General features: G+C 42.7%; 1 protein-coding gene across 3 annotated transcripts in view; it reads left to right on the top strand.

Moving 5' to 3' along the window:
- THAP4 (THAP domain containing 4) overlaps positions 1-26,950 on the top strand; it is a 29,571-nt gene extending 2,621 nt beyond the window's left edge. For 2 of the 3 annotated variants that reach the window (XM_068954720.1, XM_009666828.2), the window contains exons 2-6: positions 77-1,233; positions 10,529-10,688; positions 12,958-13,067; positions 14,237-14,340; positions 26,599-26,950. In XM_068954720.1, coding sequence (XP_068810821.1) covers positions 77-1,233; positions 10,529-10,688; positions 12,958-13,067; positions 14,237-14,340; positions 26,599-26,718 — 1,651 coding nt within the window. In that variant the 3' untranslated portion in view covers positions 26,719-26,950. Of the gene's footprint in view, positions 1-76; positions 1,234-10,528; positions 10,689-12,957; positions 13,068-14,236; positions 14,341-17,863; positions 19,834-26,598 lie in introns of those variants that run through there. The other variant, XM_068954719.1, reaches the window with a different exon arrangement.
- Positions 26,951-27,166: the final 216 nt, after the last annotated feature.

Here is a 27,166-nt window from a genome sequence, read left to right as displayed (position 1 = left end):
GAGTAAGTGGCGCAAATCTTTTTGATTCCAGAAATACCCTTTACCTTTTCAGGGTTTTTTTCTGTTTATTTTTCAGATTCCCTCTAAAAGACTCGAAACGTCTGATTCAGTGGTTGAAAGCTGTCCAAAGAGACAACTGGACTCCCACCAAGTATTCATTTCTCTGCAGTGAGCATTTCACCAAAGATAGTTTTTCTAAACGACTGGAAGACCAGCATCGATTACTTAAGCCCACTGCTGTCCCTACCATCTTCCAACTTGCAGAGAAGAAAAACGACAACCTGGATTATGTCCGAAGTAGAAGAAAAATAGCAAGCCAGGTACCAGTGCAGGATGGAGACCAATCAAGAGAAGGAGGCTGTGAGGTAGTTCAGAGAACCTCCTCTTCTGACCAGGACTTTATGGTAATACAAGGAGCTAAAGAGATGGAGGAGGCAACTTTGCAAACTGAAATTGGGTCAATAGTGGAGAAGGAGGAGAGTATCTACAGCCAGCTGGAAGGCCCTCGGAGAAGGACATTGGGGGATAATTTAATTGCAAAGCCAGGACCTCAGAAAAAGCCTGAGAGATCTTCTGTAGAGGATCGTCCTAAAACCACCCGAACGGGGAGTTGGATAGCAGACAGAAGTGGCATATCAGTTGATGACTTCACACCTCCTGCATCTGGTGCTTGCAAGTTCATTGGCTCTCTCCACTCTTACAGCTTTTCCTCTAAGCATACCAGAGAGAGGCCATCTTTCCCAAAAGAGCAACTAGAAAGGAAAAGGCCAAAGAGAGATGTGGAACCTAGCTGTAGCAGCAATGTCGTAGGGCATGATGAGACCTTAGCAGAAGGCTCCCCTACTTCATCACTAACTGCAACCCCTCAGAAACCTTCACAGAGTTTGTCAGCATCCCCAGCAGACCTAACCCCTCAGCCTGCTGCTGAGGCTGTGGTAGGGCAGAAGGGTGACACAGATGCCAATCCCATGTCAATCAATGAGGTCATCATGTCAGCCTCGGGCGCTTGCAAACTCATCGACTCGCTCCACTCATACTGTTTCTCCTCCAGGCAAAGCAAGAGTCAGGTGTGCTGCTTGCGCGAACAGGTAGAGAAGAAGAATGGAGAGTTGAAACTGTTGAGGCAGAGGATCAGTCGCTCTGATAGTCAAGTCAGGAAGCTGAAAGAGAAGCTAGATGAACTGAAGAGGATCAGTTTCCCTTACTTGAACAGTCTGCTATCACAGGACTGTGGTCAGTATCCCCAATATCTTTGTATTGAGGCAGAATTCAGCATTTTGTTAAAATAAGAGACTATTCAAATTGGAGATAATAAAGATGTGATGGGTTGAAGACATGAGAAAGGTACACTTTTCAAGGAAGAAGTAGTAGCTTTTATTAGACCAACAGGTGCTGGTGAAAGAGTTAGATTTTGTGGCACACCTGCCATTTCTCATAACCCAGAAGGCTATTCATTTTTTTCCCCAGCAGTATCAGCTATCTTCTAAAAGATACTGCTTCCCTCTCCAAATTCTGCCGCCTCTGAGTCGAAGATAACATGCATCATTTTCGTAAGGCTTCTACAGGCAGCTCCTGATGTGGGACAGGAAGTTAGGTCGTGGTGTTAAGTTCAAGTCTTCTGATGAAATTTTACTTTTCTTCCCTAGTTATTTTAACCTGTTAATTGATGGTACCTATTATAATTTGACTTCCTTTGGAGATTGTGAGATTTACCAATGTATCAATGAGCTGTCATGGACAGCAGGTATCTGGGAAACCCATCATAGTCTTCCATGTTGATGTAAGAAGTACTTCTGATCTTACATTTCATGTAGTGCGATCAGTACGTGGGATATATGAAGTCTAAGTGAGGTAATAGGAGTAAAATATGACAATGCTGTAATACACATTGAGGATGTTTTTCCTGACCGAAATACTGCATTCGGTTTGATCATTTCCTCCCCAGGAAGGTGGAAGAAGTCAGGAAATGGATAATAAAGTGTGAAGAGACAGAGCATGACTTCTCTCAGTGGAAAAAATTGAGGGGAACTCAGTGATGGAGAAGATAGTGTAAAAGCTATTACTATGCAGAAGTTGAAGCAGGCCTTAGCTCTTTCTATTACAAGAAGTAGAGTCATTTTATATACTTTAATAACAGCTGATAAAACTTGTACACAGTGACTCTAGTCACAGGATATCATTCTGGGGAAGAATTTAGTAGAATTCAAAATGGACTTGATGTTTGTATGGCTATTGAGGAAAAAATCTAGGGTTATCTTATGATGGATACATGGTATAGGGGTTTCTTAAAGCATAAGCCACCTGTGGCTGGCAAAGTATTTGGAAAGCTCCTTGTGGTAATTCTTCCCTCAATGTCCATTATGAGGGTTTTTTTTTTCTTCCCTCTTCTTTTTCTATTGCCATGTAGTATTAGCCACTGCCAGGAATGTGTTTCTGTCACAGGCAGACACGTTCTCCAAACTACTTCCTTGCTCAAGTGCAAGAAAATAAACCGGGTCAGAAGTTCTTGAAGCTGGATACCCAAGAACACTTTTTCCATGTGTTTTAATGTTTCTATGTCTTTTGTGTGGAAAACCTGCACTTTGTTTTGGGTAGAGGGGAAAAGATCTTATTTGATTTATTTTATTCCCGTGTGGAACTGACGTAGTCTTCTTGCATATACCTTCTGGTCTGTGTTTTTATACTGTTTTGGTGTCAAGAAAATAACTAAAGAAAATTTTAGGTTTCTATAATTAGTATATAGATAGATAGATATAGCACAGTTTATATATATTTGTGTTTAGCTTTGTTGGGATCCCTACGATGAAATACTGTTTACAAAAAGTGTGCTGAAGGATATTTTTCTTTATTCAAGTAGGCATGATTTTTTTTTTTCTGCTTAGAATTATATAGTAAGAACATAAGAATTACATATTTTATTTTCTAAGGCCAAAATCAATTAGTTTTCATCAACATATTAGCTGTTCTGCTGTCTTTTATCAACAAAACTGAAGACCAGTATGTAAAAATTAATTATGCCAGTGATTATAATTTGGTGCAATGGGAAAATTCATGTGGATAAAGATCTTTTAGCTGGTGATTTTTTTTTTTTTTTAAGAGCTTGTTAGTGGCTGGCTTTTTTAATCTTCATTTAATCTTGGTGCTCTCTTGCCTTATACTATTATTTTGTGCTCATCATCATAGTTCATGGCAGTCAATATCTGCTTAATTGCAGCTGACAGCTGCTGGGTGCGGTCTTTTTCATGTGAAGATGCTGGATTTTACTGTGATGCAAAACTGAACTGAGGAGGGCTTTCTAAAATTACATATAGATAACATGTATTAGGTTAATGATTATAATAGTTGTCAGAGTTACATTTCAGTTGTCTTAACATCATGTCATCTACTCATCATGTGCTTTATCAGCTGTGAACCTGGGATTGCTGTTTGTTTCTAAATATAATGCCTTGGGGAAGGGGAGTGTAAGTGAAATAACTAAGTGGACTGACTTTGCTAATTGTTACTTGTTTATATCCTGATTCCAGCACGCTGCTGACTGACCTGTCTTTTCTGCTGCTTGGCGTTCAGCCACTTCCACAAAAACATAAGCAGGCAGATGAGCTTTAGCCCCATCTGCACTATCTGGCTTCAGTATGAAGCGCTCTTACTGTATGCTAGCTATTCCTGTAGGCTTTGCTTATCAGGTAGTTCACAGAATCTGGCCCGTGGATCTATATAGCATGCACTGAGTTAGTAAGGCTTTCTGATTTTCTCAAGTGTGCTCAGATGGCTTATATTCTCAAGCCACAGATACACAAATGTGAGATTGGAGATTATTGGAGATGATGGTTTTTAGGAATATACCTAGGGCTGTTTTCTGCACAGCTGCCATGGACTTTTTCCATGTCAAACTTCCAATTTACTTGCCCATTTGACTAGGAAAACATTTCTACTTGTTTCAAAGGCCACCTTTGATGCTAATAGACCAAAGGTGCAAAAATACTTCAACAGAGTGCAGTTGGGCACAAAGGACCGGACAGAACAAGGTTAGAGGCGTCTTCCCAAGACCAGAAGGATACTTAGATAGAAATTACAGAGAACGAGAGCAAGCAAAGAAATGAGGATCTAACAGCCTGGAGAAGGGAAGCAGAAAAGAGGATGTTCTGCAAGGGAATGGGAGGTTATTCTGAACAGCACTCTCCTGCCCTGCACAGCTGCTGCCTAACTATCTTGTTCTGCTTGGAGGTTCCTCAGCATCATATTCCCCCAGTGCTATAACTGAAAAGAAACAATGCTCTTTTTACAACATCTCTTCACTGTAACTCTCTCAATTTTGAGTTTAAAAAAAAAAAAAAAAACTACGACTCCCAGCAGGCACTAGGATAACTTTCTTACTTAATCATGAGATCACTTCCTTTATAGCCATCTTCACAGTCAAGTGCAAAACATTTTCTGGGGAGCAAAGGTAACCACAGACTGAGCGATATAAAAATAACTGCAAACTATGGCCAGCAATGCAGCAAACACAGGTATGATGCAATGTGGTTAAAATATATATATTTATCAGAGAGGTAAAGCTGTTAAAATTCAGTGGTTTGCTCCTGTGCGGAGCCTTTTTCAAACTCCATGTTTGCTTTCATGAAGGTCATATTAAAGGCAGTAGAGTTTGAAAAACGGATCCACTTGGAAAGTTATTAGAATTTTGCTAAGAATCTGTAGAAAATATTATTTCCTTCCACTTTAGATTTGCTTTTCAATATTTGTACAAAATCTCATGGAAGTCTAGTTGTGTTTAATACTTTTTACAGGTGAATGAAAGGATAGTTAGGTAACTTTGGGAACTGGCAGAAGGAATCAAACATGAAACATCTGGTCTTGTGCAGGGATGGAGCCTTAATGCCTCTTTGGTGATCTGAGGGATCCAAGGTTTTCCATCAGGATGGTAATAGGCTTTTGTTTGTACTATAGAAAACAAGTAGCACAGTTACTTTTCTCACTGATAGTGCAAAGAGATGTGGGGATGTGTGGGAATGCAGGATGCTATGCTTTCCTCTGTTATGGTGGGACTTAAACATTGACAGGTCCCTATCCACCCTCAAATGGAAATGTTTGTTATGGATGCGTTTTCTCAGTTGCAAAGACGAGCTGTCAGAAAAAAATACCTCTTCCAGTGCAGGCATGGTTAACTTTGCAGTTGCACCTAAAGGAGCCCGGGACATAGCTGTCTAGGGAAACTGAGGTGTTCTCTTTTGCTGAAATAGTTCCCACACAGGCAATCTATTCAGAAAATAATGGCCATGTTTCCAAAGTGGAATGATTATTTTGAATAAAATTGTGTTCATCCTGGGATGGCAGGTGCAGATTGCAATTTTTCCTGTGCTGTCTACCTGGTGAAGTGGACTGGAACAGCTAGGTCAGAAGGCAGGTCAGTAGAATAAGTTGGTGTTACAAACAACACAGGAGATGACAAGGTAAGATAAGAGTGAGATTAAAGCATAATTGTGTGTGTACATAGGCTAAGAGGGGGGACGAATCTGTGAGAAAAGTCGTTACGACGGAGGCTAGGTGGGACTTCACAGCACCTGTTGCCTGAACACGTGCTGCTCTGCAGTAAATGCACTCCTCACTGCATCAACAAGTGTGCAGGCAATGACCTAACACACAGCAAACTCTCATCCGGGCTTGCTGCAGGTAATTTGACTGTTTTTTTAGAAATCCCTGTGCTGCTGAGTGACTATGGACATGCCACTTCACTTCTCTATTTCAGTCTCTCCACCTATGAAAGTGCTGTGAGAACAAGTAAATGAAAACTATAAGCTGCACTGTGGTCTTTTCAAACGGTGATAACTATATATCAGCAGTATTGTCCTACTTCCCCTATTTAAGCTGCCTAGGTTTTTAGATCCACTCTTTCATGGGAGCACGTTGTTTAGAATTTGATTTATATATGATTTATTGTTCAGCTACTGCAGGACTGTAGCTGTCAGTTCAATATTTCCTTCTAGGAAATCACTATTTGGGACCTGGTAGATAAAGGAGATGACTCTTCCCCCCCCCCCCCCCCCCCCCGCCCTTCGACCTCCTTGCTCTCCGAGGGGATAATGACTTTGTTGCTTTTCTGTTCCTTCTGTATCTTTCTTTCAGTGGAATGATGTTCCAGGTTTTTTTCTAGGATTTTTTTTTTCCTCCTAACAGTCTGTACAGCTTGTGTATTACAGCATTTAATTCTAGAGTGAGTGGAAAGTAACTCCCAGCAAAAAACTGAAACAACAATAGCTTGCAACTAGGAAGCAATGAAAATGCTAAGTAAGGAAAAATTGAAGAAAGTAAAATATATATTGAGTAAGCCTTTCTTGGGAGTGTTTGGCTTTTCCATAATAGGGTAGAATTTTTAAAATATGTTTTCTCTGTATTTAGTACTGCAGGAGAACTCTGGAAGTGTCTACAGATACTGGAGCATTTTACTACAGAAGTTAGAAACAAAGATATAGAACATACTGGTTCTTGGTTACAAAACTAACCATTACTATAGGAATACTTTACAGTTGTGACAGTGGGTGAGCACTGGCAAAATGTGAAGGGTGCAATTACCTGAGAAGGGTAGCAGAGTATAAAGCCAGCTTCCATACTTGAAATATGGAAAAAGCACACAGAACAAGGCAGCTCATCCTTTCAGGAAGTACGTTAATTATCAGAGCGTTACTGAAAAGGGGCTACAGGAAAATGCCTAGCTGCTAAGCTGTAGACCCTGTGCTTTGAGAAGGTGCTTCTGTGAACAGGGAAGTATGGAGAGGCAGAAAAACAGTTCTCTTTTTTTTTTTTCTTTTTGGATGTGTGGAGTTCTTTTCTTTTTCTTCCCCCCCCCCCCCCCCTAAGTTTCATGTTAAAGCAAAAGGAAATTCTGTACATGGCAAGTATTCCCCAGTCTAGGGAAAATAGGTTAGCCTCCTTGTTAGCGACCAAGAGCCTGCTTATGGTGCAGTTTTGCTGGTAAAACTGCATAGGGATTTCTGCCAGTACAGTATTCTGTGTCAGGGATCACACTCTAGAGCTGGGCTGGGTCCTACTGATGGAGCAGTAATAGACAGCGTGCAGCATGTGTACCTTGCAAAGGAATATGTTCAGCCTGCTTTCCTAAAGAAATGAGATGTAGATGATTTGGATTGCTTTTGTGGGTGTGGGGGATTTTGTTCATTTGTTTTTTTTTTTTTTTTTCCTCCCAAACTGTCATCATAACTTTTGAGCTTTTTGACCAGTTTCGGTTGGATTTCATGAAAGGGTGGAGGTCTTAAACATTCCTACCAGCTGCAAGGAAATGTATAATCTGGTAGGGGAGCGTGACTCCATGAATGTCCTTATTAAGGAAGAGGCTGTACTGTGAGCTTACTTGTCATTAGACAGCAGAGAAACTGTGTGCATGTGGATGCAAGAGAGACGACATTAAAAAGACCCTGTGCGAGTTTGAAGCTTTAAACATCCAAAAGGTGTCCAGTGTCTCTCATGCTGCAGATTGTCAGACTTGGTTCTTATTTCTTTGTATTTGCAGGTACCTCTATGCTAGTATGGCTCTAAAAGTGTTTGTAAGAGTGCTCCATGAGCCTTAAAAAGGGAAGCGCATGCTCCTTGTTTAGTGAAATTCCTCTTAACAATGTCGTGTCTATAAACCTATTTGTTTTAAACAATGCTGCTGAGTAGGCAAAGATGGTTTTTCTTTCCTTTGTAGACTCTATTTGGTGCTACAGGGGTGTCTTGCATTTACTCACCCCAGCCATGACCTAAGAAGCAAACCTGTTTTTAAATTATGTTTCTTCTGACTCGCTCAGTCAACCTCTCTCTCCTGCCTTCGTTCCCACTCTTTCATTTCCACCTTTTCAGTTCTACCCTCTGGTATGTAAGGCTACCAGAGATAAAAGGACTTAGTCCACTAGTCAAAGACCGATACAAAGATAAGCAGCAGCCCTGTGTAGGATGTGAACAGCATGTGTTTACTCTTCTGTACTTTACTGACCTCTGCCTCTGGTCCTTAATCCTACCAGCAGTTCTGTTGCTCACAGCTTGTCTAAGTGACATCCAAATCAAAAAAAAATGCATGTTGGTTTCACTGCCATCCAGGTAGTTTAGAAAAGTAGTTATTGTGCATTGGCTGTGTTGTTTGCCAAGATGCTGTGGACTTAGGATATACAGTCACTTTGTCATTTTTCAGTTGGCTGCAAACCCAGCCCTTCAGAAGGGCAGTGAGCTTACCTGCTGAAGTACCTCCAGCAAGGCTGTACCCACTGCACAGCAAAACAACAGGTCGAGTGTTGGGTGTTGGAAATGATCAGTTGGTTCCTCTTGGCTTATAACTGACTAGGGTAAAGTCATTTCTTTTATCTGTCATTTTGACACTTCTTCCTGAAATGCCGCAAAGTTGGTAAGCAAAAGAAAATCAAGTGTACCTAGTACAGAGTTCTCTGGTGACAAAAAGTGTCGAAATATGCAATAATCTTTGAGGGGGGAAAAGAGCCAGGCCTCAACTTTGTTGCCCTCTCCTGACCCAGGAGAGGGCAGCAGCAGCCCATGCTGCAGCTTCTGCTAGTCTTTCCAGAGGTTTGTTCTTCCCTGCTGTAGGAGACTTCTTGGCCCTCAGAAAGCTTGAAAGGAAAAGTGAAGTATGGGGGTAGCAAGTGAAAGACCTGTTGGACAGAATAACGATACCCTTCTTACCCTCTAAATTGCCTGTGCCCAAAAAGAAAGTAGAAAGGAAAAGTAGTTCTTAAAAAGCAGCCTAGAAGTACGTGGCTTCCTGTAGCCATCTTTTGGGCTCTGGATAACAGTGATCACTGTATAAAGGTGTTTGCAGCACCAGAAAGTAATGTACTGTTGCTTGGGTTGCTTGCAATGCAGGTGGAAGGTAAGTAGAGACAACAATAAAATACAGTCCAGTACATTGTTGAACAGATACTGAGAGTCCCTTCTTAACCCCTTGGTAAGTGGTGGTAAATGCACACACTGGCAGGATGGTCTTTGAAAAGAATTGCCCTGGTACTGTAGATTTTTCAACAATTTCATAGTGAGATCGCCTGCTTTTTCCCTTGTTGCTTCACTTGAAGAATACTTCAGGATAATGAAAGGTAGTTAGCAGCATTTTTCTGACATGCAAGCAGGCTTTCTGACTTATACTTGCAATCTGTGGGAGAACGAATAGCAAAAGTGGTATTTCTCTTTTACTGGAGAAAGTTTCAGTTTCCCTACTTTGTTATTCCAAGTATGGGCTCCCTGTTGTCCATCCTTGCTCAATCTTTTCAGCTTGAAATTTGGGATTGAGCAGAGTGGAACTCAGTCTGATGAAGCAAATTTTAACCCACAGTATCACCTCTTTAGGTCATAATTTCTCCATGCAGCTGAGCGCATGCCTTCTAGACCAGCCAGACAGGTAGCTTATTCTTTTACTAGACGATATCACTAGCTGTGGAAAAACAATTCTATCTCCATCTCTCTCACTCACACAGCTGCAAGTACAATTAATTTAGCCTATGATAGGGAAGAGGACATCCTTTAAGTATATTTAAGTCATATGCATCTACATAACATAGTCAATCTAGATTTTGCAGTGAACACCCTCATTTTTATTTTTATTAGTCTTCCCTGACATAGGGGTGGCATATCCCTCTCCTGTCTTGTATCTTAAGAATGGATCTGCTTTGCTGTTCACATGACTTTAAATTGTCAATCTTAATTTCTCAGATTGATTTTTTTTTCAGGTCACACCCTCTGAAGTCACAGCAAAATGCAAAATGTTGCTTATCAAAGCTGTCTGTTGATTAATTAAAGAAGGAGCCTTTTATCTTTGTGAAGCTTATCTTGATTGCTTCTTAATAAATACAGTGACTAAAGGAAGTAGCTTTGTGTTCTGTTTGTGCTTTAACCTGCATGTACTGTAGTCTTTTAACTAGTTTTACTTAGCCTTAGAGCCCAGAGCCTACACAAAGGAACTTTTGAACTGTCCCTATCTCTTTTTGCACAAACAGGAAGATAAGTCATTGTTAACCTCTTCAAAAAATTACTGCCAAATTTTGATCCCGAACATATATGCAGCCCGGTTTTCTTTTGCCTCCAAATGATAACTCATTTCCTTGGTCTCCAAAACTAATAGAAACAATGCACGCTCAGTGCTTGAGCAAAATCCCACTGCAGCATTAGAGGTGTAACTGTCATTCAGTGCTTAGCTCTTTACCCTGAGATTTCAGCCTTCTCCTTCCTTGCATGTAGTTGGGAGGGGATTTGCCCTTCAAATCAGTGCTACAGATAGGAGTCAGAAATGGGCCGTCTACAAGAGTGCCCCATGTTGCCTTTAGTAAGGCCAAGAGCAAGTCTGAAAATAGACCTGATTTCCATACCTGTTCTTTTTACCTTGGATCTGACGCTGCTCTGGAGAAGAACGTTGCTGATACGTTGGACCACTTTGTGTTTCTTGTTCTTTCTCTACCCAGCTGTAAACAGCTCACAGTAGGTTGGAGAGCATAGATCCATGTATTTTCTTTCCTCATTCTTCCCTCTTTCTCCACAGAGACGCCCCAGCTGAATCCTGTGATGGAGCCCCTCTCCTGGATGCTGGGCACCTGGCTCTCAGACCCGCCAGGAGATGGCACCTTCCCTACAATGAAGCCCTTTCAGTACCTGGAAGAAGTGCACATCTCTCATGTGGGGCAGCCGATGCTGAACTTCTCGTAAGTCAGAGCTTTGTCTGGGCTGGCAGCAGCTTTTGGATTGGAGCAGGTATGGCTCCAGTGAGACTGGGTGGTGGCATTTCTTTTCAAGTTGTAAAGCAAACAGATTTTCATCTACCAGCTGTAAAGGTGTAATGAGATCTGGCTGGATGGCCTGACTTTATTTCTCTTTAAAACTGTTGCTAAGTTGCAGCACTGTTGCAAGACGTCCTCAGCTGCACACCTGCAATCAGTGAAAATTCACTACTCTGAAAGTACTGTGCACTTCCACACACTCGAGCTTTTCAAAGATGAGTTCACATCTCTGCCACTGCAGAAGCAAAAGGGTACAGGATCAGGGCTGTGAGCATAATGCACCATGTACTGTTCTTGTGGCCAGCCAGTTTTGAGGGTTACACAGCGAGAAGTAATTGCAGGGGATAAGCAAGAGATGCATTGGAAGGTGGACAGAGGTAGTGGGTTCATATGTGGTAGCTATGTATCATTAAAGCAGCCCCCACACTACCATAGTTGTGCAGATAATGGTCACACCATGTGACTGACCCCCAGCTGGTATATAGGAGGGGATTACAGGGGTGCTAGTATTAATGTTAAGAATGGCCCTATCCTGAGTATCGGCCTGGCTGTTGTTTGGGTAAAGTCAGTGTTTGCCTTTGAAAAATCAGTGATTCTTCAACTTTAATGTGGTGTGCACTGTGTGCGTATATTAGCTGAAAGATATGCTGTCCTTAAGGCCAGAGAGAACACTGTTCCTGTTGCTGGTGGTAAATGTTTAATTAGAAATAATTCTTCAGGTAATACTGTTACTCTAGGAGTATTATCATTCTGCTTTGTCAAGCTTCCTCTTACAGATGTAAATAAAGGAGCTATGATGTGACTGCCAGGTTTGTCCATTTTAAACCTTGTCCCTCAGTCATCACCATGTCATGAAAAAAAATTAGAACAATTAAATTTTTAATAAGCTGGCATAGGAAGCAATTAACTGCTTTGGTTGCATACAGTAAAGTGATTGTTTTGGAGAAATAAATCTGGAGGAAGAGAAGTGACATGATAGCTAGCTGTTCAGCACTGCTCTGATGCAGTGTGTAGAGGTGCTATACATCGGACACTCTGGACGGTTGGACTGTTAGGAAACGTTAACTTTGCAAGATTCGTTGTATCTTATTTCACATGGGAAACACTGTTCTCTGGACTCTCCAGTTCTGAGTGTTTCTGTAATAAGTAACTGTTCCAGCTTACCATGTGGCAGTATCTGGACAAGCCCCTCTGTTGAGCGTTTCCTGTGTCTGTTCAACATTCATCCTGTTCCTGTTTGGATGGTGACTGATTATACAGCATAACCCCAGTCCCTGAGCAGGTCACTGAGACCAAGGAGCAGTGGTGTTGTTTCCAGTAGACATATCAGAATTGCAGAACAGAGGCATATGTAGAAACTGCTGTTGCATTAGGGAGCCCTGGGCACCGAATTAGCAGCAGCAGCAGCAGCAGCAGCTCTGAGGTTGCTTCTCATCTCCTTTCCTGCAAAGAGATGTGGAGTGGGAAATTCTGTGAAAAAGCGTATAAGAGGGATTATTCTAGAATAAATTACTAGTAGAACAGTCCACTAGAGTATGTAGGTATTTAGCCTGCTGTTGGTGTGTCTAAGCTGCTGTTCAGTTATCAAATACCTGTGTAGAGTTAGTAATGCTATAACACTAATGCAGTATAGGATCGTAGGTAAGGTATATTGTCCATGGTAAGGGTGACTAAACATACAACTGATGAAGAATGAGTAAGTATCTGAGATGAATTTTTTTCTTTTTGAGGAAAAAGAAAGAAGTCTGCTCTATTACTGCCTGGATGAAGCAATATACAGGAAAGCAAGTTGCTAGGTTTAAAAGCTGAATAAAGACGATGTTGTAATGCCAGATATTTCCTTGAGAAAAGGGAGTATTTCAGACAGCGTGGCTGCAACATTGATGAGAGGTCAGACTGCCCAGGGCGATCTCTGAGCTAGCTGTTAAGAGAGACTCAGGAGCTATGGTAAATCTCAAGCCTGAACTTTAACTAATTCCAGCTATAAGAGTTAGCTGTGCGCATAAGGGAACTGCTTTTTCCGTGTTTACGTCTTCCAACCTTGAAATGTTTTCAGTCTTTTACTCTTCATATATGTACTGTAGGCAATCATGTGGTTAAGTAAAATAGCAGTTTCTCTGAGATGAAAACAAGGCTAAACACTGTGTTTTCAGTGCAGCCATACAGCAGTTTTTGTATCCTGACTTCCTCTCAGGTTCAACGCCTTCCATCCAGACACCAGGAAGCCAATGCACCGAGAATGTGGATTCATCCGCCTCAAACCTGACACTAATAAGGTGGCCTTCATCAGTGCCCAGAACACAGGTAGTAACCTGATATCCTACAGATTCTTGCAGGCTTAAACTTGGGATCTCTGGGAAAGGGCAGAGGTCCTTTTCCTGCTGCGCCATTTCATGACTTTTCCAGAAAATTACTGGACCTCTCTAACAGTTTCATTGCATTTATCTTATTTTTGGGTTCCGTACTGAAAAGCGGCATCCCTCTTCTGGTAGTAATGAGTTAATGTCAAGAGCACTGAGTTTCCAGGACTGGTTACATGCCTTTGCCCAAATGATTTGGCTTGCTAGCCTTTTGTGACTGGAAAGGGCCTAAAATCAAAATACAGCTTATGCAGCAGACTTGGGGTGGGGGGGGGTATTCTCTCTAAAATGTTACGTTAGTATTTGCAGATACAGGTTTGCAAACCAAAAAACCTTCAATTTGCAACAAGAATTGCAGTCTGAGGCAGAAGTTTTGATGATTGATTTAAAATGTTGTTGCTGATATTAAAACTCAATGTATTTGAATACGTAGTGCAGCATAGAGCTTGTGGCCCTGGCGAGGTGGGACAGCGGTGGCATTAAACCCTCTTTGCAACCTCTCCATCCGGGAGTGTTTGGTGTGATTCATACAATCCCCTTCTTGTCTCCTTCAGGCTCTCTGTTAGAGAGCCTGCCCAGGCTGTGGCACTTCCAGGAGCCTCTGCAGCACTGTAAGTGGTGGCTCCTCTCCTGCTGTGCCTTTGACAAGACTGAAGAGTGACCCTAGCATGGTGATCTTTCTTGGCTCCTAAACTAGGAGAATCTCCCACTGTCTAGAAGTAGGGCCTTGGTATATTTGTTGTGCAGCTTACAGAGATCTTGAATGAGAGAGAATTTCATCTAAATGATTAGAAGTGAAAAAAGTTCAAAAGCCAATTGATGCTAAACAAATTAGGATCTAAAACTACAGAGCAGATGCTGGAGGGAAAACTGCCGATTTGACTGCGGTACTTATCCCACTCTGTGTAAGTCTGTCTAGCTAGATTTTTTCAAAGTGTTTGTTTCTGAAGTTTCATGGATTTGCAGTTCTTATGTGCTAGGTCAAAGAAAACTGTTGTTCAGGGAGAGTGGTGGTCAGCTATAAAGGCCTACACTAGAATTACATAGCCTAGTATTTGTGACATTGTGAATTAACCTTTGTAGCCTAACGTTTATGACCTTGCTTCTTATTAGGTCTTGTGGAGGTGGAGGAAGGGGAGGTGAACGGTCAGGAGTTATCTATAGCTTCTCACTCCATAGCCAGGATCTCCTTTGCCAAGAAGCCCCATGTGGAGCAGGTGAGTACACACTTGGTTAGCAATTCAAATAGTAGTGAATAGCCCCAGAAGATGTCTCGTTGAGAAGACAGGTTAATTAACGTGCTTTAATTATGGATTGCCCTCAGGCGCTCGTGGAAATATTGCGTGGCATCGTCGCTTATGTTCTCTGTAACAATCTTCAGAAAATATTTCATAGATTACAAGGCCAGAAGGGACTGGTCATGTGCCTCATTAAGACAAGAACTGCCATACTGAATCAGACCAAAGAACCATCCAACCCAGAATCCCATCTTCAGCAGCACCCAGTACCAAGTTATTAAGGAAGAGAATTGTCTAAATACCCTTGTGTGGCAGCGGTGTTACTTTGTTAACGCTGAGCTTCTGGATTAATTACAGTAACAGGGCATGCCCATAAAGTATGTAGAGTATCGGGTCTCCTTGGGATATTTAGTAGCACTTCCCTGACAATCCACCTGAAGTTCAAGGTGGGAGACCCCAAAGTTCTTTTTTTTTTTTAGGTTTTGTTCTCTTTCACTTGAGCTCCAGCTGTCTCTAGCTGTCCAGCTGTTTATTTAACAAAAAACTGAGGCTGTTTTTTTTTGTATTTTTGAATAAAATGTCACTAGACAAATTAAAAAAGCGGAATATCTTCCTGTAGGACATACAGGAGCTCCATAAACCAAAGAACGAGCCCTGATTCCTATACTTTGAACTACTGACCTGACGTCATAGCCAGCAGATGATGGCCCTATTTTTTTAATTACCATGTGTTTTATTTTTGCTGTTAGTGTATGTGGGTGTGTAGTGTGGAATTTTTTAATTTTACTGGACTTTGAGTAAGGCTTTCGAAGATGATCACACCAATAATTGAAGGACAACTACCTAAAAACAAGCAAACAACTCTCTGCCCCCTGCCCACAAACTTCTTAGCTGGTGATTCTCAAGCTCTTTGTGCAGTGACCCATAGCTTAATTGAGAGATCAGCTTGTGATTCACTCTTGCTCTTTCCTGATCAACCACACATCCCTGAGCCTTTGCAAATCTTTGTTGTTTGTTTACTTTCTAGGGCATTCACAAGTTGCTACCAGCTCTTAACACAGCGGTGGCTGATTGTCATGGCTGGCCCTTGCTGTCAGCACCAATCTTAGTTGACGACTACTTGGTTTTTGACTAGTTTTTGTTTTTATGTAGTGGCAGTTTTTGGTTGACACAGCTGGATCTGGTAGAGCCAGCTGTGAGTAAGATGGTGAATTGAGGCCACAGCTGGAATCCTAGCTGTCACGTATAAAGTTGTTAGCCAGGTAGCAGCTGAGAAAGCAGACAGCAAAGCTAAATGAGCTATCATGTAGAGTAGGCACTAGCATACTGTTGCACCTGTATTTTCTCATAATGTCTTGACTAAGTCAGGAGAATGTAATTTTTAAAGGGTGGCAAATGATGTGTGGCTCTCGGAGAGAAAAGGCACTATATTGATGACAGCAAATACAGCATCATTTTATTCTGGACTCTAGGACTTAAATTTGCAACCTAGTTTTTATGTCCCCTAAAACCCATAGATAAGGGCCAAAATTTGTGCAGATGTGGTCAGGGTCATAAGTATGCTCCCTAACTTAATTCACGTGTGCAAAATTGTCCCCATAGCTGTTTATATCTACAGAAACAATATCCGAAGTCTGGAAAGGCAGTCTGAACTTGACAGAACAGCTATAATGTCTCCTTTATATATTATGAAACAAAGCCATTAAATATTGTGGATATCACCAAGGCACCAGAACTCTTAATTAGAAACATTTTAAATAAGATGGACTACCTCATTGTGTATAGGTCTACTCAAAGTCTGAAATGTTAGCAAATGGATTGGCAGGAGGAGAGGGGAGAAGCGGCTGAAAGCCAATAAATGTCTTCCTTCGTTGAAAGCTCCAAGGCTGGCTTTGGCTGCAGGCTGAAAGAAGGGCTCTCCACAGTTGAAGATCGGTGCTCAACTAGTATACGAGGGCGGTACAGGCCCGCGTACTGATTGTGATGATTAGCGAGGAGATCCTTGCTGGTAAATCAGGGTGTTAAATGAGAGGGAATGACAAGTAATCAGATCCCAGCATGTGTTATTCTACACCAAGAACAGTGTAAATTGCCCATGGAAGTGAAGAGACCACTGATGTCATGAGAAGGGTGCCTATGCTGCCATTTTAGTCACTCGTTTTGAGAAAAACTCGTCACTATGTTCTTTGCCCACTGAAAAGTAAATCTGGATGGATGTAGTTCAGCCTGACACTAATTCAGACTGGAACCACCCCTTCCTTAAGCCACCCGTTCCTTGGCCCAGGGCTGTGTTCCAGAAGTATGCTGGCATGGCCATGCTGAGATGGGGGGAAGCTCATCTCAGCATGAGATGAGCTTCCCACCTGTAAAGAGGAGCTTTCACTGGGAAGCATGTTCCTGCTAAGGCAACGCTAATAGTACATATGATGCAGTCACAGCATTTCTTACCTCTCTGAGGAATGAGTAATTCTCAGATCTTACCCTGTGTGCACTGATGCTGAGGACAACTAGTGCAGGGAGTGCAAGAGCGCTGTTATGTCTGATAAGACGCCAGCTATTGAAGCATTTTGCTGCAAGATGGATACTCTCTTCATTAAATATATAGGGCTTAGATAATGCGTTTAGCTGTCCAGGCAGAATATGTACTTTGTGTTCATCGGTGCTGGGCCCACCCTGTAGAGGCTGCGTACAGGAAATAGTCTGAGCATAGCCACTGCCTCTATAGAGATGACTAGAGAGCCAAAAATGATGAGCTCAGCAGTCATCTTGCAGCTCAAAGGTTAGATGGTGCTAATCCCTGAAAACCTTCTGGTCTGTACCATGCTGCTCAGAATGTTGCTTTTTCTTCCATTTTTTTATGTTAGTGCTTTCTGCAGAATCATTGTAGCGGTAAGGAGCCAAAGAAATTGTATTCTTAGCTCCGCTCTGCGTTCTTTGCCTGATGTACAAACCTCTTGTCCATAGCTAACTCAGGTGTTAATGCTGCTTTTGCTGGTACTGCAGGGAGAGAAGCTACTGCAACAATTGAAGGAGCAAAAATCCTGGCAGACTTTTCACGAAGCCTCAGCAGGTCAATAATCTCACAAACCAGCCACAAACATTTTTATGTCCAAGTTTTATCAAGGAGGAGGTAAACAATATTTAGGTTCTATGACTACTTTTTGAGTCAAGTAACACATTTTCAGTGAGCTGAACTGCTACTGAATGAGGAGAGGAAAGGTGACAGGTTTATTTCCAAAAACAGTGTTTTTGATCTCCCATGAGTGCCTGGAGAACAGGCACATTTTCAGATATTTGTGCTCTTCAAGGCTACTCTGCTTTCTGTATGCTCTTGATGCTTCTGTAGCTGGTAAGCAGTGCCTGGAAGCCTTCACTTGTGCTATGTATGTACACTTCTGTCAGCAACTGATTGCTGGTCCAGTTTTCCCCCCTGCATGCATGTCCTGCAGAAGCTGATGTAATGAGTCTTGCTGACCTTGAAACATTGATATTTATTCTCCAGGAGTGAGCACCTTTCAAAGGTGCTCTGTATATTCTGCTTTCCGTGGAGCAACTGTAGCAAAACAACTCTATGCTTAATGAAGGAGTTCAAGGAGATGAACTACCAGCAGTGGATGAGGATCAAGTCGGAGATGACTTAGGAGAACTTGGCACATACAAGTCCATGGGACCCAGACAGGCTGCACCTGAGGGTGCTAATGAGAGACCTGGCTGATGTCCTTCAAAGGCTGCTCTCTGTCATCTTTGAAAGTTCATAAAGATTGGGGGAGGTCCCTGATCACTGGAGAACAGCAAATATTGCATGCATTTTCAGGAAAAAGCCTGGTTGTCAACCTAGGGAACTACAGGCTGGTCAGCCTCACTTCAGTAGCTGGAAATTTCTGGGCACATGAAGGAGAAGGTGACTGAGAACAGTGAACATGTTTTTGTCATGGTAAATCATGCATCACTAACCTGATTGTCTTCTACAATAAAATGACTGAATTTTTGGACAAGGGGAGAGCAGTGGGCTTCATTTACCTTGAATTTACCACGTTTTCAGTACCGTCTCCCACAGTACTTTTGTATCCAAGCTGGGGTGTTATGATTCAAATGGGTGGACAACTGGATGGGGGGAAAAAAAAAAACTGATTGGATGGTCAGGTTCAGAAGGCTGTGGTTAATGGGTCATGTTCTACCTGGAGGCTGGTTACAAGTGGAATACCACAGAGGTTGATCCTGGGACCTATCCTGTGTGATGGCATTAACAATGACATGGAGGAGCCAACAGAGTGTACTCTCATATCTGCAGATGACACCAAATTGGGGTGAATCAGGGCATGCATACAGTCTAGGTTTGGGCTGCCATCTAGAGGGACCTGGACAGGCTGGAGGAACGGGCCATCAGGAACCTCATGAAATTAAACAAGGAAGACTATCCGGGCCTGCCCCTGGGAAGGAAGAGCCACTGGCAATGATACAGTCTGGAGATTGCCTGGCTGGGGAGCAGCTTTGCTGGAGAGGTCCTGAGCATCTTGGTCGGACAGAAGCTGAATGTGAGCCAGCAGTTTCCCTGGCAGCAGAGAAAGCCGACAGCATCCTGGGCTGTATGAACAGTAACATAGCTAGGAGATCCCAGGGAAGTGATTGTCCCGCTCTGCTCGCCGATCGTTAGACCTTCTGCAGCGTACTATGCCCAGGTTTGGGCTTCTCCCATAGAAGAAAGACATTTTGCTCAACAGCAGGAGGCCACCAACGTGATAGGGGGCAGGAGCACTTGTCCTGTGAAGAGGGGCTGATGGACTGGAGTTGTTCAGCCTGGGGAAGAGATGGCTTCAGGGACCTAATAACAGCTGGCCAGTGCCTACGAAGGGTTATAGGAGAGAGCCAGGCTGTTCGTAGTGGTGTGTGGTGGGAGGATGAGAGATGGTAACCTCTCATTTCAATTTATGCCCAGACTGGTTCTTAGGAGAAATTTTTCTCCATGAGGACAGGCAATTGGTGGAGCAGCTTGTGCAGTCTCCATCACTGGAGCTTTTCAAGACCTTGAGCAACCTGATTTGACTTCAGAGCTCATCTGGGTTCTTCTCCTGTTCCTCAGGAACAAGGTCATGGGAAGTAGAGACTTCCTACAGTCTGCTTTGACCTAAAGTTCCCCTGGAGAGGCTGCTGCTGTTTCTCTCGTTAATAGAAACTTCTCTGTATCACAGAATAGTTTGGGTTGGAAAGAAGCTCTGGAGATCATCTGGTCCAACCCCTTTGCTGAACCAGGGTCAGCTCGAGCAGGTTGTCCAGAACCATGTCCAGTTGGGTTTTAAATATCTCCAACCTCTCCAGGTGACTCCAACCTCTCTGGGCAACCTGTTCCAACGTTCAGCAACCCTCATAACGAAGAAGACATCACAAAACAAATTTTCTGTTGTGTATAGCCCTCTGCCATCAGTGCAGTGCTCTTTTCTTGTGAAGCAGCTACCTTGTACCTCTCCCACAGCAGTAAGTACCAGAGCTGCTTCCTCCTTGCTGTGCTGTTTCCTAGTGCTTCATGTTTTCTCACTCCTGTATAAGAAGTAGCAGTCTCTAGTCTCTACATGTCCCAGGTGTTCATGGTGCTTGCCCTCCTGGGGTGCCATCAGCCACCCTTTGAATCAAGCTCACTTTTAAGAGAACCATCCCCTTTTATTTTTACTGAGTTGATAGCAATAATAATATTGATTCCATTTGTTCTTTCAGCATTCAGATTTTGGTGTCTGACGAGCAGTGGTACTTAGGCATCCACACCAACCCAGAGCAAGCACCTGCTGTTGTCCATCTACGTGTAGTTGCTGTGGCTGCAATCAGTCATATTTGGAGCAGGTTGCTGACCAGCAAGCTCAGTGCTTTGGCTGAGAGCATAGTAAATGTCCTACCAGCAGTACTGTGGAACTAGTAAGGGGAGTGCAGGGACAGGCAGTCAGTGTGCTGGTGTGAAACCTCAGCAATTCCAGGATTTTCAGGCTCTGGCAAATCCATGCTTCAGAGCTGTTAGCCACCCTCTATATGATTAATGACTCCCCTAAGAGTGAGTCCACTTATTTGTAGCCCATGTAATAAATAAAGCTGCATCTTAGAAGGCAGCAGAGGGCCTGGGTAGTTCTCTGCATGCCTGTTGTAGTAGATGTTCTTTGAGCTGAAGCTTTATCTGGAAATCATTCATATGTTTTCTTGGGTCAAAGCCTCAAGCTGTTTTTAAGTGTTCTAAGAGCACCAAAATAAAAATTGTTCCCTTTTATTCATATATATGTGAATGGTGCTGAAGAGTTGACTTGGCCTCTTTGTGAAGATACAGAAAGAATGAGTGACCAGATGCAACTCTAAGGATGCAAACAGATGAATATTGAAATATGAAGGACTAGTTAAGATCCTGTCAAGCCTTCCTTTCTTGCTAGATTTCCTGTTCATGTCCTGTGTTCAGACGTATTGCTCAGGTTATGTCAAAGCTGGAGGAATCAATTTCGCTTAAAAAAAAGTTTTGTTTTCTTTAAAGCAAACATCACCTTTATTTCTTTTTTAGCTGCATCTGTTCTAGCATTCTTTTGCAAGGTGTTAGGGAATGCAGAATATGGCTGAGACCAAAGATTTAGTATCACTTGGTTAGCTCAATAGCAGAGGTGACCGTATTCAAAATAGTAAGTCATCTCTCAGAGGATCCTTCGTGTCCTTAGAATTACAAACGCTTTTCACTGGGGAAGAGGAAGGCAAAAGACCCAGTGTTCAGCACACTCACAGAGGAAAAAACTTCCTATAGGTTTCATGAAACCTATCTCCCTGCATCATGTTCTGTGTTCTCCAGGGATCTGTGCCACTTCTGCACTGTAAATATTTGATGAAGAAGGGAAGAAGCAGCTCCCTCAGAGCTTCTAAAGAAAATGTTTAACAGCCAAAGAGATGGAAGACAGGCACTTTTGGAAGTGCTAAATGGAAGAGTTAAAGTGCGTTTATAGACGGGTCTTAATTGAGAGTCCCTTTTTTTGCTGCTGTTTTATGATATTGCTTTGAGGACGAAACCTTTGCATTTTAAGCAATATACGCTGTGATGTTGGAGAAGAGTGACACCTCTATTCTCCTTCAATTCTGCAGTGAATCTTGATTCACTGCAGCAATATTTTCATCCAGTCTTCATGACACCATGCTTGTAGATATAACAATGTTGCATGACTTTTGTGGAAGGAGATTTTTAGACCAGGGAAAAGCAAAACTTCCAATAACTAAGGGAAATATGCTTCTGCCAGTGTGTATGCAGTGATGTGCATTCACTGTCATTCTGTTGTGAGAGAGTCATACTTAATTTGCTTAGCTTCTCCTAAGGAGCAGAGGGAGATGACTGATCGAACCTGCAATAAAATTAAAGACAGTAACAAGTAGTTCAAAGTAGTAACAGAGGGCGCCTTGCGCTATGTGATTTTGAGGGCTAGCTAACCAGAGATGGCTCTTATTTCTAGATGCCATGTGCTTCTCTGTGGAACTTCCTTCTTCCTCCATTGGAACTTCCTTCTTCCTCCATAGAAACTTCTTTGAGTACTGCTGTTTTCCAGCACTGCCAAATCCCTCTGGAAGTCTGTTAAAATTAGTGCTCCGTGTTGCTAGGAAACTTCATGGCATGCTTCTTTGGCCATAGTCCCAGCTTCCTTTTAATTTTCTCCCAGTGTCATTCAAGAGCGATAGTAACTTTTCATTTTGCTTTGAGTAGCTTCACTGTGTATGTGCCTGTCCTGATCTTTTGATCTTGGGTCTGTGCCCGAGGGGAATGTGAGGCCATACAGACCCATTCACTTGGTGCCCAAAGTTCTAATGCTGCCTGCGCATAACTTGAAGTATTTAAAGCTGTTTTTGTGTCTCCTTAAATTAGACTCTAAGTTGGATTATCCAGAAGAGCCAGTGAAGCTGTAGAGCAGCTGGCCCATGCTTAGAGGGAAAGCACATGGAATGTCTCTCATAGACATCTTGTGTGTCAGCCAGTGCAGCAGTGGTTCAGGCATGTTGTGTGCCTGTGGCACGGCATGTCCCACAGGAGCCAGTTACTCTGGGTGTTAGCAGGGAGCTCATGTATTTTGCCTAAGCTGGGACTGAGCACTGAGCCCAGTGGGAATAGCTTCTGTTTGCAGAGTCAGCACTGGGCAGGTTCCCCGAAAACAACCCACTCTGCACATAAAGATTCCAGCTATGTTGCCCTGTTTGATCCCGTCAGTCATGCGTCTTTTCCAGCTCTGACTTCCACAGTTCTGGGATGTTCTATCATCCTGTCTCTTCCCCTGATGGTCACAATTTCCTCCCTTGCTGTTTGATTTTTGGTCATGAGATGAGAAAAGTTTATGTCCACTCTTCATTGCAAGTAGTGGTAACAGATCAGAATGGGCTATTCAGAAACACTGAGCTAAGGTGTATTGTGAAATAATTTCAGTACGAGCGCTAAAGATAAGTGTGTTTTATGTTCTTTTGATTTGCTTCTTCCTTCTTAGAGTATTTGAGCAATGCTGCCATGCATTATTAGAAAAAATCAGCAAATATTGGTGAAACCATCATTTGGGTATGGCTCTGTTCATGCTTTTGCACCCACAGACCTCAGAACAGCCACGCATCCTCAGCAGCTCTGTCAGATTTCACTCTCAGTTGTCAGTAAACTACTGACAACTACTGGACACACAAGCTGAATTCCAGCTGTAGCCACATTCAGGTGAACTAGCTGAGGATGGGTTGAGAAGGACAAGATGTTCCAAAGCGAACAGCAGTGTGGATTGTGTGTTTGGCAGGAACCTGCTGGTGAAATGAAAGGGAATGCGTTGGATGTTGGTACTGAGGGAGGATCCGCTGTGTATGTATAGGAAGGGTAGAGGCAATGGACAGGACACTGTTCCAGAGCATGGTAATTGGCAATAATTAATGGCCGTGCCCTTGAGTGACCTTCACTGAAAGTAATATTTTTGCAAAAACTTCTCTCTCTTTCCATCTCTTTAAGATAAGTTGAACTTCAGGAGCAACAAGAAATCCTGTATCTTTCTACTGCTGAACGTTAGCACACATTTGTTGCCTGTTATCCCCATCTTCACGCAAAAGTTAGTTCTGCTGCTTCCTGAGCCTCAACAGTCATGCCCAGGTCAAGAAAGTTTCTCACGCAAAATCTTTTTTAGTGACCAGTGCTATGCTGGGATCACTTTGCAGCAAACTCTGAGTCTCTGACAATGTGTGTGAGAGGAGTCTGAGGAAAAGATTTGGAAACTCCTCCTCTTCTCCAGGAGTTGACCAAAGCTGTCTTTTAAAACACATTTGCTCTAGAAAAGCTACTCAATAATTTTACCTCTGCACAAACTGAGAGTATTCCACTGTCCTTGGGGAAGCTACTAAAAGAAAACGGAGGCATTTTGTTAAATCATTAAGGTGAAAAATAGCAGAATTACAGAATGGTTGAGGTTGGAAGGGACTTCTAGAGATTGTCGAGTCCAATCCTTCTGCTCAAGCAGGGTCAGCAAGAGCAGGCTGCCCAGGACTGTGTCCAGACAACTTTTCAATAGCTCCAAGGATGGAGACTCTAGAACCTCTCTGGGCAGCCTGTTCTAGTGCTCAGTCACCCTCAAAGGAAAAAAGTTTTTCCTTAGATTCAGATGGAACTTTCTGTGTTTCAGTTTGTATTTTTGCTTCTTGTCCTGTCACTGGGCACCACTGAAGAGAGTCTGGCCTCATCCTCTTTACACCCTCCCTTCAGATATTTAAACGCATTGATAAAATCCTCCCTCAGTCTTTTCTTCTCCAGGCTCAACAATCCCAGCTCTCTCAGCCTTTCCTCATATGACAGATGTTTCAGTCCAGTCAGCATTAAATTCTACTTTTGATACAACCTTCAACACAGTTTTGAAGAGACGTGCAGAGTCCTCACCCAGCAATGCTTGCTGTCTCCAGGGTGAATCACTCTGATGATAACATGAATGCTGCTCTTTGAAAAAGGCAAGGCTTTTTCAGCTATTTTGTAAGGGAGAGAGAAGCTGGTAGAAATGTTGGTGCCTGCGCACATAAGTATATACACGGGACAAAAAAGCTTCACGGTAAGATGACTATTTCTGTGAAAGTGTATTGTGAATAGGATGATTTTTGACCCCACCGTGCTCCTAACTGTTTTTAGTTTCTTCTTTCCTTTAATGCACTGCATTTGCAAACTTTTAAATTTGATCTGGTTAAGTGACTGCAAATTATTCATGCTTGGCAGGTTACCAGTTCAGACTCCTGCCATCCCGAAGGCTTTGTTTCTGTTTGTCCCTAGGATTGTGTTCATTGTGGGAAGCAGCAAATGGAACCAAGCAATGTAAACAGTTCTTTTGGATGATGTGCAGCAAATCTGCACTGAAATAATTTGAAGAGCCAACTGCTGAGCGTGCAGAGATACTTTCTTACTGTAGCGGCCATTCGGAGAGGTGCTGTGGACTTAAAAAAATCATACAAATGGTTATATGGTCATTCTCCTACAGGGCCTCATAGCTGGAGCAGACACCCATCAGAATGTTATTTTGAAACAAGAACTGAGGTTCATAAACGATGGGCCCGCTTTTCTATTTTCTCTCATGGCAAGCTAAGAGTAGATTTACAATGTGTGCAGAAGCTGTTAAAACCTGGGTTCAGGCATCTACTTGCACAGATCATAAGTTTTCCAACTCAGCAGGGCAGCCATGCATCCTCTCTTTTGATATTTTTGTACAATTTAAAGAGGCTTACAGCCTACCCAGATGGAGGGGCAGGGAAGATGTTACTTGTAGGCCCTGTGCCTCCAAATGGACAGCAGTGCTCTTTGCTGCTGGGCTGAAACTGTTGCTGGTCTACAGGCACAACAGCAGAGGCTCAAGCCCAGTCTTAATATAGTGTAACCAAAGCCTTATTCCAGCACAGCTTGGTGACTTGGAGAGAGCATTTGTGATTTTGAAGGCCACCTTGAAAATCTTGTCCAGTACAGGGCATCTTCCTGAGCCTCCAACTGGTCTTGAACTGGTCTCCTGATAGTCTCATTCAGCTTGGTTGTTAGCATGCTTATACTGAGGTGACTGCCTGTACTGAGGTGACTGTACCAGGACCTTTCTTCTCCTAACACAGCCTACATGGTACCTGGCATAAAACTTACTGATATGCAGTCAAGCTAATGGGTTTAATGCAGAGATCTGCCATTTGACTACCCCACAAAACTTCCTCCCTAAAATCACTCATCACCCCTACAGAAAATGTCAGTCCAGGAATATAATGTCAAAAAAACACAGGGAGCTCTACTAGGGTTTCCCCCCCCCCCCAAATTAAAAACGCTTAAGCAAAGATGCTGGGATATTTTTCAGGCCTTCTCACCAATATGCTGCAGTTTCCAAACTGAGCTTCATGAGTTAAATCTAGTTTGTTACAGACTCCAGTAAGTTTATTGCTTGTCATAATATATGACCTTGGCTTTGCTTTATGTGAATCCCTCTCTCTTCCTAAGAGATAAACTGTTATATTAAATGTGATAATGGTTATAATGGTGCTGCTTGTATAATATCTGCTCTCCCCCTCCAGTTAGGCCATAAAAACCAAGAACGCAGACACGCAGATAATCTTTTCCTGGCTTTGAATAATCTACCGTTAGCCACAATCCTCTGGTTCACAGCGTGCATTAATATGGTGAATCCCAACTGCAAAGAACATTTCCTAGCAAAACCTCATGAGAGCAACTTTTAAGCAGGCAGGAGATACTTGGAAAGGACAAAATACTTTTGGCACATAAAAGGTCCCTTGTTGTTTGTTTTCTTTTGAATGACAGTTGTGTTTGCTCATTTTCCATCCTCCATAAATGCATCGAGTCAGCCCTACTTAAGGGCAAACGTGCTGTGTACTTGTATTGCTCTGTGTACAGTGTTCTTGGCAGCGGACCTAAATGTGCAGTAACAGCAGACATTTTGGAAGGGGCTGCCTTCTCTTAGAGAGAAAACTACTTGTAGCTTACTCATATGGCTCTAATGACTATATTATTTCATCCAGGTTGCATTGACTGCAAATGAATACTGTAAGCATAGTGAAGGAAAGATTTAAAACTTAGGTAAGGAATTTAGCCTGTGGATGCTTGCTATGCCAAAGAAGAAAAGAGAGGCATCTCCTGGTTGAGAAGTAGAAAGCCAAGTATATTCTAGGGAGCCTGCGGATGGTTTATTTTTTCTTTTTAAGTGCCAGACATACCAAACTAAAAGACTATTTGCTGGATTTTTTTTTTTATCCCCTTAGATTACCAGAAAATTCAGGCTCAATTCTGATGGGAAACTAGAACAAACTGTCTCCATGGCAACCACTACACAGCCCATGACTCAACATCTTCACATTACATACAAAAAGGTGACACCATAGAGCCGAGAGGGCCAGGTTTCCCTGCCAAGGGCAAGGAGCCTGCCTGTTGTGCACTGCAAACAGAAGCAGCTCAGGAACGCAAGACAGCACATCTGGGAGCTCAGCACCCTGCGCTCACACCTGACGGCAGCAGCAGGGGAATGTGGAGCTGCCCGTGCTGTTGAGAATGTCACTCAGATGTTTCTGTAATGGTATATAAAAAATTAATAATAATAAAAAGCTTTTATTTTTATGGCTGTGTCCTTGAACGTGATTGCTGAGTGGTCTGTTAATTCCTCTGCTCTGGCAGTGATTACAGAGGGGCTTTCTCAAGCTTGTTTCTTAATAAGCCTTGGGGTTGCAAATTCGACCTTCTGATCCTTTGCCTATAGTCTGAATAACACCACAAAAGCCACAGGAACAGGAGTGGATCTGCATCGTGGGAACTGATGAGAACTCCAGGTCCTAC

The sequence above is a fragment of the Struthio camelus genome, chromosome 9 (genome assembly GCF_040807025.1).
Source record: "Struthio camelus isolate bStrCam1 chromosome 9, bStrCam1.hap1, whole genome shotgun sequence".
In the NCBI taxonomy this organism is placed as follows: Eukaryota; Metazoa; Chordata; class Aves; order Struthioniformes; family Struthionidae; genus Struthio; species Struthio camelus.
The sequence above is the reverse complement of the archived record's forward strand: the minus strand, read 5'-3'. Positions and strand labels throughout refer to the sequence as shown.